Source organism: Haemaphysalis longicornis, unplaced genomic scaffold, assembly GCF_048455015.1.
Source record: "Haemaphysalis longicornis isolate Haplotype H1 unplaced genomic scaffold, Haemaphysalis longicornis Haplotype H1 scaffold_1, whole genome shotgun sequence".
In the NCBI taxonomy this organism is placed as follows: Eukaryota; Metazoa; Arthropoda; class Arachnida; order Ixodida; family Ixodidae; genus Haemaphysalis; species Haemaphysalis longicornis.
The window spans coordinates 478,358,160-478,374,786 of record NW_027526203.1 but is presented as its reverse complement, the minus strand read 5'-3'; the positions used below and the strand labels follow the sequence as shown (position 1 = coordinate 478,374,786).

General features: G+C 49.3%; 1 protein-coding gene across 2 annotated transcripts in view; it reads left to right on the top strand.

Annotated features, from left to right (window-relative positions):
• LOC144156309 (protein Skeletor, isoforms B/C-like) overlaps positions 1-15,700 on the top strand; it is a 219,706-nt gene extending 204,006 nt beyond the window's left edge. For both annotated transcript variants that reach the window (XM_077688286.1, XM_077688285.1), the window contains exons 18-22: positions 4,367-4,555; positions 4,618-4,817; positions 8,409-8,469; positions 14,993-15,162; positions 15,220-15,700. In XM_077688286.1, the coding sequence (XP_077544412.1) occupies positions 4,367-4,555; positions 4,618-4,817; positions 8,409-8,469; positions 14,993-15,162; positions 15,220-15,378 (779 nt within the window). In that variant the 3' untranslated portion in view covers positions 15,379-15,700. The remainder of the gene's footprint in view (positions 1-4,366; positions 4,556-4,617; positions 4,818-8,408; positions 8,470-14,992; positions 15,163-15,219) is intronic.
• Positions 15,701-16,627: the final 927 nt, after the last annotated feature.

Here is a 16,627-nt window from a genome sequence, read left to right as displayed (position 1 = left end):
TCACGGATATTCGGTGCCATAAAATGCCCGTAAATTTGCAATACGCGCAGTTTCACACAACCCGCGGTTGAGAACTAACTGCACCAGCAGCAAACGGCTTAGCCACTGAGCAGCTCCTGCGGTCACACTTGTCAAGTATTAACAATTTGCAGGTGTCGGACCTTTTAAAATTACGAAATGCAAAAAGTTTGCACACATCGGGTGTGGGCTTTCGCTGTTGCGCAGTGGAGCACCACAGCAGCCTGATTTTTCGAATAAAGTCGCAGCTAGGGAATGGCGAAGTCGCTTTATATCCCTTGCAAGCTGCCGAGAATGACATTTAGTTTGGTCAGCTTGCAATACGCTCGCGCTTCCAGCAGCAACAGACCATTGCTACATTGGTGCTCATTCATTTCCCCTGTTGTTACATAGAGCGTGATAGTGTGCAATTCTGGAGGGGAAAGTGCGCGAGCGGAAAGAATGTGGAGAAAAAATGCCCGCCGGGTGGGAACCGAACTTACGACCTCCAGAATACGCGTCTGGTGCGATGACCACTACGCTACCGGCGGGGCTATTTTCCTCTCCACTTTATGGGGTATTTATATTAAGGTATTTTTGTTTCCTGCGCTTGGGGTGGTAGCCAGCGCCACTCGGACTACTCGGGGTGAAGGGGACCTTCTTTTTAACCCCCGGGCCGTGACTCGAGCGTCTACGACATGTCGAGAGTGGTCGACCAGCGTTGAACCCTCTTAAGCTCCCTCTGGCACCAAGACTGCCAGAACAGAGACCCTCGCTATCCATGTAGCGAATCATAATGTGAAATGAGGGGCTTGTTGAATTAAAGGGCTAGTGAAGCGCTTTTAAAACCGGGCAAAACTCTACTTTTTACAATTATTACATTGGCCAGTTTATGCCTATACTTTTTTGGGGCATTTTTAGCTTGGGGACAGCGGTATTCGTCGATAAAGCTGACCCTGCGCCCCGCCCACTGCTCCCTGTCGCATCGCCGGAAGAGCGAGAAACCGAGAGGCAGCGACCGGAAGTAGCGTCATATTCGGAAGCCGGCCAGCGACGTACGCCGCCGCTTCGCAAGGCTAGCCAGGCCTCTCAAGCTTGGACGTTCCCTGTTTTCCCTTTAGGCGGCGTAAAAATCGACGCCCCACGTGACCAACCTACATCGCAGTTTTCGACCGTCAAGTCCACCAGACGGCGCAACTGAAAGGTTACTTTTGATAGAGAATATACAAAACATTCATTCCGCGACTCAGAGAGCCAATAAAGTTCGCTTACAATGTGTTGTTTAAAAATATTATTAACAAGTTCCGCATCAAACATCCGTAGAGCAAAAATGTACGCAACTTTTTACAAAAATCCCACTGGTGCACCACCTTGCTTCTGAATTCGCAACCACAAAGTCGCCAATTCAGATTGAAACCGCTGCAACGGCCCACCGTTTTTATGTGCGCGGAGCACTGGTTTCGGGACTGTTATTGCTGTTATGTGCTTTTGCTTTCATCAGTTGTTGAGAGGACTGGCAAAACACGGGAATTGAGTGCTTGTGGAGTGACAAATGTGGGAAATTCCGCATCGGAAGACAGCTGTCGAGGCCGGAATATTTGATTCTTCCAACAGAAGGTGAGTGTTATGCACTCCGCTAGAAAGACGGTGCAAACGAAACCGTTGTCGCCGTCAATACCTCATTTGTGCATGACTTCCTCTAGAATATTTTCTTATTACATGATTCAAATATAAAATCTGCATTCCTCGGAGTTTTTCGTTAGAGTGCATGCGGAGTTAGCAAAAAAAAAACTTGAAAAAAAGAGAAAAACCCTTAAGGAACAGCCTCTCAACTCTCCTGGCCGCTCTCGAACATTTCTGACTATCTAGAACCCGAAAAGTTGTAGGCGAATTTACCTCAAAAGGTGCGGCATTATTTCGGATGGAAGTTTTGAGGCTACCAAAAGACAGTAATTCGTCGTTATTCGACAGTAATTCGCTGCCGTCCAGAATCAAGGCCGTCGCGATAAGCAAGTGAACTTGCAAGAGAGTCGATGATAGTGTGGTGAAAATATGTGCTAGAGATTGACATCCAAGGTGATTTTGAAAGAGGTGATCGAATTTGCATCGCGATGCGGAGCGCCGACCGGTCGCGGAGCTCGTGGACGGCAGCAAATGAACCTGCCCGAGCACGAGATGCGGCGATAGGCCGATGGATGGCGTTACCGGCGCGCAAGAATGAACACAGCACCGATCGCTAGAACGACTATCAACGTGAAAATAAGGTTCCACATGCGAGAAAGGGGAGGATAGTGCGGTGAAAAACTGTTGAGGATAGTCATTCGCAATTGTAGAGATAGCAGCGATCAACTATCTGCCCTGGTGCTAAGCCTAAAGTTCCCAACATCCGAGGCGATCCGTGCAACACCTGCCTGCTCTAGCTGTTGGGGAAGGCGTTCTTCTAAAGCTTCTTATTTGTATTATTCATGTAAGCATATAACCCTCATCACATGTTCACCAACCATCTGAAGTAGCAAGCCCAGCATTATGCAGGGCTGACCTCTTCGGTCTCATTGAAGAATTTTCTCTCTCTCTCTCTCTCGTCGGGGACGCTGCGTTTTGGTTCCTCTACCTTTTGGGGGACCACCAGCGGTCGGTTCTTCTGTTCTAGAACTGCGTATGTGCAGCAATGCCACGTTCCGCTGACCGGCCGAGCAGCGACCTGGCACCAGCACCTCAGCGCGACCCGGCGGCCGCATCGCTAGCTGCTGCCTGTGAGCATCGCAGGCCGCTGCACAGAGCTTGTTGCCGCCTGTCCAAATGTAAAAACAAAGTTCCACTTTCGAGGATGGGGATGATGGTGTGTTGAAAAATTGTGCTAGGAATTGTGACTAGCGCTGGTAGTGAAAGCGGCAAACCAATATCTGCACAAATCCCGTGCACCCGAGAAACAGAAGTCGGCCATGAGTCGTCGGGGGAGAACCCCTTTCCAAAGCTCGCCGCGAGATAACTTGTGGCGTTTATACTTCCCTCAGGCTGTCCTATTCTAAGGAAATATTGTGGGAGCCCTCCATTCACCAGAGGACCTTCTGGCCTGTATCTGAACGGGAACAGAATGAGATCTGCAGGCCGAGCGGTCACCACAGCGCCAGCACTTCCGAATATGACGTCATCTGCAGCCGGCCAATCGCTAAAGGCAGCCAGGGCTCTGACCACGCTGCCGGGCAGGGGTTGTTTATTTTTACGAAAAAATATGGTTTGCGTGTATTTACACATAAAATAAACATGTTTTTCGAATTCAGCATCAAGAAAACCATCATGTAATGCCCCCAACAAAATCTTTTTGAAAAGCTCTCCACCAGACCTTTAAAACAGAAGTAAGGGTTGGCAGTCAAGAAAACCTCGGAAAGCAAAGGGAAGAATGTTGTAGGTCATAGAAACAGATAAAGAATTTTGAAAGATAGAAAGAAAGTGGGTTCGGTTCCCACCCGGCGGGCATTTTTCCTCCACTTTCTTTCTATCTTTCCAAATTCTTTATCTGTTTCTGTGACCTACCACATTCTCCCCTTTGCTTACCCGCCGCGGTGGCTCAGTGGCTAAGGCGTTGCGCTGCTGAGCACGAGGTCGCGGGTTCGATTCCCGGCCGCGGCGGCCGCTTTTCTGATGGAGGCGAAAAGCAAAAACGCCCGTGTGTACGAGATTTCGGCGCACGTTAAAGATCCCCAGGTGGTCAAAATTAATCCGGAGCCCTCCACTACGGCGCGCCTCATCGCCTGCGTTGCGTCGGCGCGTTAAACCCTACGATCAATCAATCAAATCATCCCCTTTGCTTTCCGAGTTTCTTGACTGTCAACCCTTATTTCTGTCTTAATTCAACGAGCCCCTCATTTAACATTCTGATTCGCTTTATATATATATATATATATATATATATATATATATATATATATATATATATATATATATAGACTGAAAAGATAAAAACTCACACAGAGCGCGAAAAAAATAAGGTTAGTAGAGACAGAGACAAACGAGAAAGACGTAGAAAATAAAAATAAGTTTACTGACGTTTCAGGGAGAGGACTCTGAAGAAAGGGAGTCCTCTCCCTGAAACGTCAGTAAACTTATTTTTATTTTCTACGTCTTTCTCGTTTGTCTCTGTCTCTACTAACCTTATTTATATATATATATAAATAAGGTTAGTAGCTATATATATATATATATATATATATATATATATATATATATATATATATATATATAGCAGAACCCACGGCCTTCTTTTTGTGTGCAACATAGCAGCAGAAAGGTGCCGTGGTGGTGGCGTCGGGAAGGCGATGACCGCGTTCACGCCCGGCACTAATCTCAGCCCATTTGAACTGTTGCGCAGAAGACGTGCTGCTGCAGTTGAACCGAGACGCGGTTGAGAACTGTCCGCCGCTGACTCCGGCGCTTCTGGCTCCCGAGCCCAGTCGGACAGCGTTCGGCGGCCTCGACATTCTGAAGCGCTTCGGTGTGCGCACCTTCCGGGCCCAGATTGGCCCCACGGCAGGGAGCCGCGGCTACGAGAGAGTCACAGGTGAGCCACTGCCTGCTTCCTCAGCGCGGCAGCTGGCTCACAGGCGGTGGCGTCTGACGCAGGGCAATCGGGCTGGGGCATTGCGTGGTGGATCAACGAGGAGCTCATCCCCGTGCTGCACGTGGAACGAGGCACTGAGTACACCTTTCACGTCGAGGGCGGCACGGACCCGGAAAACTCGGCGCACTACCACCCCTTCTACATCACCGACAGCAGCAAGGGCGGAGGCTCAAAGGAGGACCCGGACGTTCTTGGAAAGCCGGTACTGTTTTGCTGATCAATGAAGCGCAGGTCTTCCTATGGTGCGGTGACAAAGACCCACATGGCAGCGACGGGAGCCCTGCTCCTTTTGTCGCGGTACCTGACATGGCGAATATGACACAGCAAAGCCTCCATGGGGCAACTTGCCGCGGTTTGCTTGTAAATGTTATTCCTTCTCCCTGTAGAAGCTGTCTACGGCTTCATCATCGCAGCTATAGGCTTCTGCTATCCTCAATATATCGCTTGTTTAACTTGTTCACAGGAACTATTTTCTTAATGCTGAAGAATTCCCCCACATTCCACACTATCTCGCTGTAAATCGTTCTCCCCCATGCTCCTCCTTGTCTTCTAGTTTTCGGTAGCACGGAATGTTCCCGCTCCTCAGCCATGTGAAACCTTCTCCTGCTCTAAGCTCGCTTTGTACTATGATGTGCCAGTTCATGTCTGGGATCTCCTCTACTAGCACAGCCAAGCTTCCCTCCGTCTAGACAGCGTTCGCACGTTGAACATTGCCAAGTTTAAAGTTCCACAGGCGGCCTGTGGGAAAGCACTATTTTCGCAGGCTCGCTTCTGTCTATATTGCCTGCTTGATCGAAGGTGATATGACACACCAGTGCGGTGAGAAGAAGCGTCGCATCTGTATTGCGGCGGGCTTTATATACCGTGCAAAACGAGAGAGTGTGCGTATATACCCTCTCAGCACTACCGTATCAGGAAGAGTCGGGTTTGACACGAGGCGCACGCTGCGGAAGATGCGATAAAACCGTCCTTGATGCATTAAATAATTGAAACCTTCGAGTGGTACGCTCATAAAATGTTAAGGATTCCTCCACGCAACTGGAGCAAAGTTTTTACTGTAGATGGTATTCACATAAAAGTTTAGTGGGCGATTCCTTCTGTTGGCAACACTTAGAACGCCCACTACAGGTCCCGCCTTGTTGCGTATGCGTATCACATCTCGCAGAAAAAGAAAAAACTGGCCACGGCGTCCGTCGTCTCCGCCGAATCTCGGCCGTGGCGTCAACAGATGATGACAGTCGCTGTGACATTGCGCGAGGATGCTCCACTTGCCCTCGAGAACTCCGCACCACCGCCGGAGAATGGAGCTGTGCTTGCGAAAGGAAGCGGCACGACGCATGAAATGCCCGCTGCAGCACAGTTGCCTGCAAACACGTATATCGACACAGGCGCGTCTGCATCTTCCCACGGAGTCGTTCTGCACAAAAGTCAAATAATGCGTCCAAAGAAATCATGACCGTTCACGCACTCTCCGATTGAGATACGACAGTAGCGTACCAGTGAGTGCATTGTTGGCTAGGAGACTAGCCACATATATATCGGCAGGTGGCCGAACATACCACGTCGCCAGAGTAAATCGGCATGCGCAGGCACCGGCACGGCGGCACACACACCCGGTTGCCGGCGTGCGCGCCACCCCGATGAATACAACCTGTAAGCAGGATGCATGTGGAACTGGAACTGGAACCAAACCGGTGTTTTTGCCAGAACTGAACCCGAGAGCGAGGGACAATCATTTATTATACGTCGCATCACCGGAACGTTGCGCCTAACCAGGGTAGAAAAAAAAAAATACTCGTTGAAAGCAATGTTCTGACCCGAAAATGCAAAACGCGCTCGCTCCCACGGCTTGTGCCTCGCGGCGGCATTCCGAGAAATCCCAAAGTGGCGAAAGCTTCCCGTAGATTAGCTGATTGAAATTCAAAACAGCGCAAAAAGTCGGGGCAAGAAACAACGACACAGTAGATGGCGTGCGAGCAGTGGGGCGCGGGAAAATTCAATTGACTGGGGCAAATCCCAACGGAAGAGAGAGAGAGAGAGAGAGAGAGAGAGAGAGAGAGAGAGAGAGAGAGAGAGAGAGAGAGAGAGAGAGAGAGAGAGAGAGAGAGAGAGAGAGAGAGAGAGAGAGAGAGAGAGAGAGAGAGAGAGAGAGAGAGAGAGAGAGAGAGGAAGAGCTTAAAAGTGGCAGGGGCGGCAGAAGACTACCGCCTTTCGACGACACTTGCAGCGAACTAAGCAGATACGCTGCCAATTTTTTGCCCTACAAGTACATTCGCAGACGGTGTTAACAGTCTCCCTCGTAGTTTGACATTGGTGCATGCGCTTCTACCAGCCTTAACATAACTTTTCGCTCAGCTTTAAATCAAAAGCCGCGATCCTATTGCTAGCGCTGGATAATGTCTTCGCAGTCTCTGCATCTCTTTGCGGATGGAAGATGGGATCCTTCCATTCTAGATGCCCTCGATGGCATTCAGTATGCCCGCTATTTAACACGTCAAGACCTTCACCTGTCGTTCTTACCTCTTTTAACTGTATGATGTACCATTTAAACGGGTTATGCAGATAAAACACGAATTGGATTCATTGGAAAGATTGCCTCGTTAGAATCATACTGATATCACTTTTAACGCACACTTCGCTCAAATAAGCTTTATAATTAGGGAAAAAAGGAATTACCATGCGACCCACTAGCTCATTTCCCGAAACAGAAGCTATGATGTCATAAGCCCAGCTATGCGATTGGCTGAGGCCAGCGAAAGCAAACGCAAGTTAGGCAGGGCTTGTAAGCTTTCCAAACGAGCCATTTGCGCCGAAATGTAGCGCATATTCATTTCGCAGCAGTAAAAATTGTGCGGTAAACAATAAAAGCTTCGAAAATACACGTAAGCATAGAAGCGATGCGCACTGCTGTTGGTACTGCGCGCACTGTGCTTGTTTTAGCTGCACAGCAGGGGCCCAATTCTCTTAAACGACGGGCCGTCGCCTTGAAACGACGGGGTAGCGCCATGCAAATGCATGTGTTCCGGGGTTGGGGCCGTCGCTTTGGGGGGCGAGAAAGCAGCAAAATGACACTGCGGCGCACCGGCAGTAGGGCGCAAAGTACCAAGGAAAACGACGGGGGGCAGCGCGTGTCGCTTTGCGCCCTGCTACCGCTGCGCCCTGCTGCCCTGCTGCCTGTACTACGGCGCGCCTCATCGCCTGCTTTGCGTCGGCGCGTTAAACCCTACAATCAATCAAATATTTCGAATAAAACAATCAATCAATCAATCAATCTGTTTATTTGGCATCTACACACTTACAGATGCCGGGAGCACAGACAAAAAGCCAACCAAAACAAAAACAAACTTTCTTTTGTCTGCATGGCCCCTTTAAGGTCTTAAAGCTCGCCTAAGAGCGCAGCTAAGTTGGCCTCGCTTGTCAAGTTGTATGGTTGAACGTTGCAAAGTTCAAATTCCAGCGCTCGTATGTGTCAAGTACTCTTCCCTGTGTCCGTGTGTAAACCGCGCTGTCTTCTCCTAATCATGTTAAAACAACACGCCCAGATAGCCACGTTAGTGCATTTCATTTCCAGTGGGGCCTCGTGGACCCGAAAATGCGCCGGTCCACAGAAAAAACGTCCGGAGTTAGCTATTCCGATAATGAGCCCCAGAAAATAAATGGTCCATGGCTGCTAAAGCTCGAGTCTCATCCCACGCTCACGGGCTCGTCCTTGTCCTCCTGCTGGGGGAGAAGGAGAACCAAATATCTAAGGAAAGGCAGTCGTCATCTAAAAGCCTGTGCTTCTTTTTCCCAGGGCCACCAACTGTTTGCGGGGGTCGTCCTCAATTCTCAAAAGCAGCCAGATGTGTCGAAAGGTAAGGGCATCCTTTTTTTCGCGCGACTATGTTTTTTGTATGCTCCAAGTCCTTCAGGAAATTTGTGAAGTTGTGTGAATGCATATTTCAGGTCGATTTGAGTCTATTGCATATCTCAAAGAAGGTCCTCAACCCTTGCATGTGTTGCCATCTGGAGCGAATATTGTTACAAAAGGGAAACACGTACTACTGCTGCCTTCCACGCACCTGGTTGAGATGCTGCAGGCTGCGGTGGCACGAGGGCAACAGGGCAACTACGAGAAAACAAATTCCGATGCCAGATATCGGCGGCTCGTACCTGCGTAGGGAAGCAGGCCAGAGCACGAATCACTAGAAGGGACCACAGAAAATCGCGGTGCTTTTAAGGGTTAGCGTACACAAAATGGCAAGTTGAAAATATACGCAGCACAACTGGAGCTGTGGAGCCGAGTGCGATTCTTTCTGCTAAGCGAAGGTGAACCTTCTCTGAGATTCCTGTGCACGTTAAAGGAGCCATGAAGACAAAATACAAGTTGGGTTTATTAGAAAGACTGCTTAGTCCCGATAACAGTGATACCAATATCATCGCAATCTTCAAACAAATAACGGAGATATTAAAGAAAACGTTTCAAGCAGTCGCAACCCCCTACCAAATTTCCCGCAAATTTTCTATGACGTCACGGAACCTTGTTTGTGCGATTGGCGGCCGCCTAACTGACCTGTCGCGACGACACATGACTGTACGTCTGTAATGGGGCCTCTAGTTCCATTTGACCGCACCACTTGAATGCTAACGTGCAGTTAACGCACTGAAAATTATGTTTTATTGTTGGCCCGTATGACGTCATTCTTGCTCCTAACACGTCACTGTGGCGCAAAATATGAAAGTTTTTAAAAACTTCTTGCTTTTTCTTTCGTTAAAAAACACCTTTTGGGGCTGTGATGGAGCTGAGTGAGATACTTAATCCTTGTTCTTTCAAATTAAACGAAGTTGTATTTTCTCTTCATGGCTCATTTCAACAAGTTTGTAGCAATACCTTGCAACGCGTCTTATAGCCCAGTCACGGTGCGCGAAGGAGCAACGGCGTGTGAGCGTTTTGAGTACGCTGTTGTCGCAATTAACTGGGGAGTACGGGCAGCAAAATTAACGGGAAATGCCCAAGGTAACCGCGCACGTACGATTAGCACTTAAAGGGACAGACAACCGATTTTTGTCGAGTATATATTCTCTATCCCAAATGAAAGGGCATCACTTAAAACACCTTGACGAGAAACGGTTTTGCTGATAACGCTTTAGAACTTTTTAAATCGAATTGTTTGATCTACGAGCCGTATGTGTCCCTCCCAAAACTAATGCTGGCAACCATGACATAGAGTAGCTAGGCAACATACTTTTGTCTGCATGCGAAATAAAAAACGATATTTAAAAACTTGTTCCCAGCTAAAAAAGTTTGAATCGCAGGTTTTTCTGTTCCTTTATGTGTTTTTTTAATGCAAGGGTCTATTTTGCACGAATGCGCCATCTGTTTGGATAGACGATAGGTAGAATCTGGCGGGAGTTCGATTCTCCCCGGGCGCGAATTTTTTTTTTTTTTTTTAAGCTGCCGTTGGCGTATTTGGAGACTGAAATCACATATTTTGGCAGAACAAACGCCCCTGACTCAGACAGAATCGTCAAAGCTCCTTCGCTGGGTCTGTTTACTGAACGCTGCCGTTGATTCTGGGCATAGTGGCTCAGTTATAGCGTCCTCGATAAACACGCACCGGTGTTGCCCCCAAAACCGGCGTGGTGCACTGTGCCCCACGACGGTGCGTACCGGCACGGAGCGTTGATCTAGGGCAAACGGGGCGGTTCTACCCAGGCGCCATCTCTTAATCTAAGAAATAAACTATTAAAAACGTTCACAAGTAGCAATACAGCACTGTAATGAGACACAGCGCTATTAGAAAGTGGTATTTATTGAAGGCCAATGATTATATGTACGCACAACTTAAATCCGTCACACATGCGGAACAACGTACCAGCACCACTTCCACTAAACAGCTACATACAAGCTGCTTCTTATCTTCGTTTGAGCCATAATGCGAGTGCCTGCTTTGTTCCGCCCTTCCGTTACAGCAAAACAAGTTGGTCTTCATCGTCTAGGCACTCCGGTGACAGTTCATGATAATTCGATCGAACGAAACGAATGTCAATCCCCAACTGTCTGGCAATGCATGCAGCCGTCTTTGAAGTACACGAAGTTCGCGTCCTCATTTACAATCTCTGGCCGTTGTTACCGCCCGTTAGGAGCCTGTCGCATCGTTGCCCGATGAATTCAGAAGCACGCCATTCTTGTCAGCAACAATACACAGCTCCTGCCGCCTTGACACGAGTGCGGCGATGCGCCGTCGCTGCAGCAGACGGCGGAGGAAGCCCCTTCGCCGGCGTCGTCCGCGATGCATCTCGGGATTGCGCCCCGGCGTACCGTCGACTCTCTTGGTGCGCGGCGGTGCAACTGAAAATTGCCCCGCGACGGTGCGCCCCGGTTTATCGAGGACGGACGGTGCACACCGGTGCGGTTTATCGAGGATGAAAAGGCGCACCGGTGTGCCCCGGTGTGCACCGGTGCGGTTAATCGAGGATGCTATTAGTCACACTGAGAGCAACCTAGCGGCGGCGGGCGGCGTGTCTTTAGAATTTTCACAAAGTAATGTTTAGAAATACATATACTATTTAAGCTTGTACAAATACTTGTATTAAAAGGTTTTCAGTACGTAAATAAACGTTTCAGCAGTTACAGTAGCTGCTAGGTTTGCAGGTCACGTGACAGGGACACATATGGTAGTGTCAAGTTTCGACACTACGAACCGCCACCCTTCCGATTTCAGGAAGTTTGCTGCCAAATTAAAATTATTTCCGCCAGTTTGTTTAAAAATTGCTTGTGGTTACCGGGATAATAAAACGCTGGCTTTCATATGAGCCAGAGAACATATACGCGACACAAAAATCGGTTGTCTGTCCCTTTAAAGGAGTGCTGACACAAAATTTTCGTGTTTTTTTTTTCTCTCTGGTATGGGTGACTACCAGCGCACTAATCATAGAAGGGCACATTAGATGGTCGATCGAAGCGTAAATAATTGTTTACAGCCTCGGTTATTCCTGTCAGTTTCGGTTTCAATGAAACAAACACCGAGGCAGCTGCGATGACAGGAGGCCGCACTTTACGTCACTGTTCCCGTCGCACACCACGGCCGGTCTGGGTGCGCGTGCGTCCAGACTGCCGTGGTCCCACGCGCCCGGGCAGCATGACGTCAGTCTTAAAATTGTGACGTGGGCACAAGGCGAAGCAGTGCGCGCCAACAGGAGCCAGCGCTTTGGCTTCGTCACGGTAGCCCTGACGTCGGCAGTTTGGGTCGAGGAGTGGATGGCGTCACGCTGATGCCGGTGTCGAAAGGGTATCCATTCTGAGCTTTCTGCAGCGCACAAATATTAAAATGGTTTTAAATTACGTTATACTTAATGGTTACGGTTGAAACATCGTGGGAGTTATCTCCATATACAAAGGAAGCGCATTACACAGTTAACTGAGCTTTGAAATTTCGTGTCAGTACTCCTTTCAGAGAAAGAAGCACGAACTCTCTTCTCTGCATGAGCGGTACATAACTTCTATAGGGGACCTGTGGTACAGGAACGTCCCACCCTGAAAAGCTTCGGACCAATCCGCACTGCTACCTCGCTCGCGGCCACGTGTAGACTAACGACTTATCCGGCACTAGCCGCCGGTCACAAAGCCGCACGTCAGTGTATTGTGGGTGCCTGACCTTGTATGTGCAGTCACTATGCATTTACTTATACTAATCGTCTAATAAAGCCTATTGTTTCTATCGGCCCTTCAACGGCTGTCTTCGCCATGTGGGTGAGTCGAACCCGTCACGGCATCCCCACGTAATGCCGGGAGCTTTGGGGGGATTTTGGTGGATTCTGTTGCCTACCATAGCTAGCTAGCAGGGGTTTCAGCGATGTCATGATCGGCGGAAAGGATCGGGTCAACGCCTGTGACATGTGCTGTCGTATTCGCTCAAAACACAGCCTGTTAACAGCCCCGGTCTTTTTTTTTGACGGATGCCGCCGTAAGGGACCCTGCGAGCAGACCATGACGCGGCGTACTGCGACATCTCTTTGTGGGTTTGAAAGTCCCACTTGTCCCTCCGTTAATGCAATATTCACTCGTAACGCTTTGACTCCGTGGACATCCGGGTGCGCAGGTGGGGGTAGTAATCTTCGGAATATGTGATGGCCTTTGACACCTGGACGACAGGGTCGTTTGAGCCACCGAGCCATCACCCGTGTGTGAGGGAAGAGTGCCCTCTCAATGCGATTATGTTTCGTTTGCTTGACTGAGAGATCCTACCTTTTATTAGTGCACTCCGGCTTACGGAGGAGGGGGAGAGGGGAGGGTCATTTAATCTCATGCACGCAGGGGCTCAACCCTTGTTCACTGAGACTTGAGCGTATTGCATAAGTGTTAGCTTTTGTGGAGTCTGGGCATGACCACAATGCAAAAAGCGCAGATTGCGGCAGTTTCGCGAGGCGCTGAACGGAACGACGCGCGGCCATCAAGCTGCCATCTTGTTTAATGAATGGTAATACGCGCGAGCGCGCGGGTGTAAGGTAATACACCTGTACGAACCAAGACGAAGGCGCAGACGGTGAGGGACGGAGTCTCTTGCGCAGGCGTAAGCGCTGCAGCACACCTGGCGCTGGTGGTCCTTAACTACACAGCTCTCTTCGTCCTCCTTGGTTTGCGATGTTGGCCCCACCTCCATCATCGGCCACACACCAAGTTCCGTGACAAGCCCTTTGTAGCACACATTGGAAATTGCGGTGTGCGGTTGGCCCACAGCAACTCATCGAGGGTTGGCCTTTTGGGCCCAAGCCTTCGCCGATAGCCGCTCATGGAGCCTGGAAATTTTTGTTTACTGTGCGTTGCAAATATACGGTGTAGCGCTAGAACTTTTGTTAGCTCGTGTGGCTAGAAAGTGGCAGTCGGCTTTATTGAAGGGTGGATGTCAAGACGCACTTCAAAGAGCCCTGGAGTCGGCGTAATAAAAAAACGAACGCACCGACAGCGGCTGAACGTTGCTGTCGTTTCTGCACATGCATATCGGAAGGCAATCCAAGCTTCCATCCAGGCGTGGTGTTCCGTGTGGGGCAACGGTGAAGGCACTTCCTAACCTTGCTCTGATGTATAGTTGCAAGGACTCTTTCGTTCTGCTTAGTGTTCTTACCTTGTAATAGTGTAGAGCTCTTATGTTGCAACCTTCAAAAAAGCGCAACACAGAATAAACGCGACGCAAACGAAGGGAACACAGGACGAGCGCTTACTCGCAAGTGAAGTTTAATCAGGAAAGATGAAGAACGTATACCCTCCTTGTCACCAGGCCACGCATGCGTCTCCAATAATCAGATGGGAAACGCCCTAAAAGCAACAAACAACAATTAAAAACCCCAAAACAAAAACAAAACAACTGCATCATCAACTGCCACAAGGTGTGCAACTCAATAACGACCAAGATACGCAATCTCTTCCGCGTGTAAGGAAACAGATGCCTCACTGACACAATCGTCCCCCCTCCGGCTTATCTGAAACGCCTCAGCTATTTCCCATGTCATCTGGCCCGCATGCTTGAACACAATCTTTGTATCACAGAAAAGTGGCCTGCAACCACCACGGTACCGGCATTTGCTGCAGTTCTCCGTGAGATGTGACAATATAGCCCCTTTCAGAGACAGTTCATGCTCTCTGAGGCGCACGTTGACGCATCTGCCTGTTTTTCCTACGTACTCATTACCGCAAGACAGTGGAAGCACATGCACACAGCCAACATTGCGCGTGACATACCTCGTTTCATGTTTCACACTGCATTCATTCCTGCCTGCACGATGGTCACCGGAGGATCTTTTTTCAACCTAAGAACAAATCCTGACAACTTTGTTTCGTGCTGTAAACAGAACCTTCATATTGTACCTGGAACCAGCTTTTTTCAACGCATGTGACATTTTGCGCAGATAGGTAATTACTGCTGACCTTCTATTCCTACCGTTCAATACTGCAAACGTACCAACGTCATCCTTCCTTACTTTTAGTTCTCTAATCATTCTTTCATATACTGAACTCAAAACATTGCTTGTGAAACCAGTATCTCGGAGGCGACACACTTGACCTTCAAAAGACTGTTCTAAGCAATGCACACATGACCTATCCAAAGCGGCACCCAACGCAGACTTTGCAATTCCACGTTTTACCAACTTGGAATGCCCTTGCGCCCTTGGAATGCCCTTACAAAGTCTGTGTTGGGTGCCGCTTTAGATAGGTCATGTGTGCATTGCTTAGACCAGTCTTTTAAATTGGTACCATCAACAGGACTTTTATGCGACCCAGGTGCTGAGCCTGGAACTGTTTACACTGTGTTGTCGACATGTGGTGCAGCGCTAGCTCGCCTGCTGCTCCACACTGACACCGGTAAAGGGTGCCTTGAGGAATGTTCCAACTGGCTGCAGGCACTGGCCGCTACTGCGAGTGGAAGTACAGGAGCACGGCGGAAGACGGGGACGCGGCTCGCACCTGGGCCGACTACAAGCGGACGCTGAAGCTGGAGTGTGACAGCGGCCAACCCGGCACCTTCACGTGGACGCCCGACGAGAAGACGCCCGATCTCGTCTACTATCAGGTGCGTCCCGCAACGGGGCTGCCCGGCCGCCGCAGCTGACCTGAACCTCGTTCGCAGTGCTTCACCCACTACTACCTGGGCTGGAAGATCCTGGTCACGGACCCTAGGCAGCCGGACAGGGCGCTCAGCGAAGAACCGAGTGGTGGCGGCAAAGCGGCCACTGCGGCGGCCGTCCTCGTCGTCGCTCTTGGTGCCATCGCGTCCCGGGCAGCCTGAGTGCGCTTTTTGCCCCGAGAAAACGACCCCATCTGGGGGAAGGACTCATTAACGCATCATCAGGAGGAACGTGTGGTGCGGTTCAGAAAACAACAGATTCGTTACTACACTTTATCCGCCAAATCTAGCTGCGTTGCTATTGCACAGTCAAAAAGTTGTATAAAGCAGCTGTACAGCTTACCGAGCTTCTCTCCGGGTGTCATTCATGTTTAATTCGAATCCACTATGCAGTCGAATCTCGTTAACGCGACAAAAACTGGGAAATTAGTTGCAAATAATGGGTACTTGTATCAGCCTCATTAAATGGAGTTAACTGCAAACAGCGCTGACCTAACACTGGAGAGGCCATTTATTTACTTAACACCTGTTCCCCCCAGGCTCAAGGGCTTGCAGACGACGCCGTGGCCACTAGGTGGGACGCCGCAGGACCTGACGACCTGTGGAGGGAATACGCTGTGACCAATGTCCACCCCAATGTCGGGGCCCGACTAACAGGGCCCGGTTCGAGGAAACCTTCTCACCATTCTTGAAACGCTTGCGACAGTTCTCTATCTCCAGAGTGACCGCATGAGGGTCTACTTTTTAGCCGAGCACGTGGAGAGATGTTCATCGGAATTAAACTATATACCAGGAGACGAAGAGACATCGCATTAACATTTGTGTGAATAGCTATTTCATACTAACACAAGGGTAAGCTCTGCAACAAGTTAGGACGAAAGGAAGAAATACAGACGCCCCTTAGAAGTGAAGTCCAAGTGTCGTATGCCTTCCTTCCATTCGTCAACCTTTAGTGCAGTTTCCCATTGTTTCACTAGAGAACATGTTCCCTCAAAAAATAAGGAAGCGCATTCGTGGAAAATGGCTTCCTCTATTTGCTTCACTAATTCGGCAGCGCACACTGGTTGCCTGCGTGTGAGCACTGCATGTGAGTAGATGGGCTGGCCTTTTTCAGAAACTGTTCGCCTATCCTTACAGTAAATCGTCTGGCTATTTTGTAGTTTCATCCGCCAGCGCAAATTTAAGCTCTCCTACGGCAGCGTTTCCGTACAAAGAGGGATATTATGTTTATTGTATATGCCGACTCGGCACAGCAAATAACTTAAATGTTTCTATGCAAATGTGTTCATTGTGCGGGCGCTAAATCTTCTAGAAAAGGCGACGCCTGTAGAAAATGCGATCGATACCGAACTTTCACAAAATCTTGTTAACACCCCTCTCGAATGACAATCATACATGCTGTTGTGTGGCG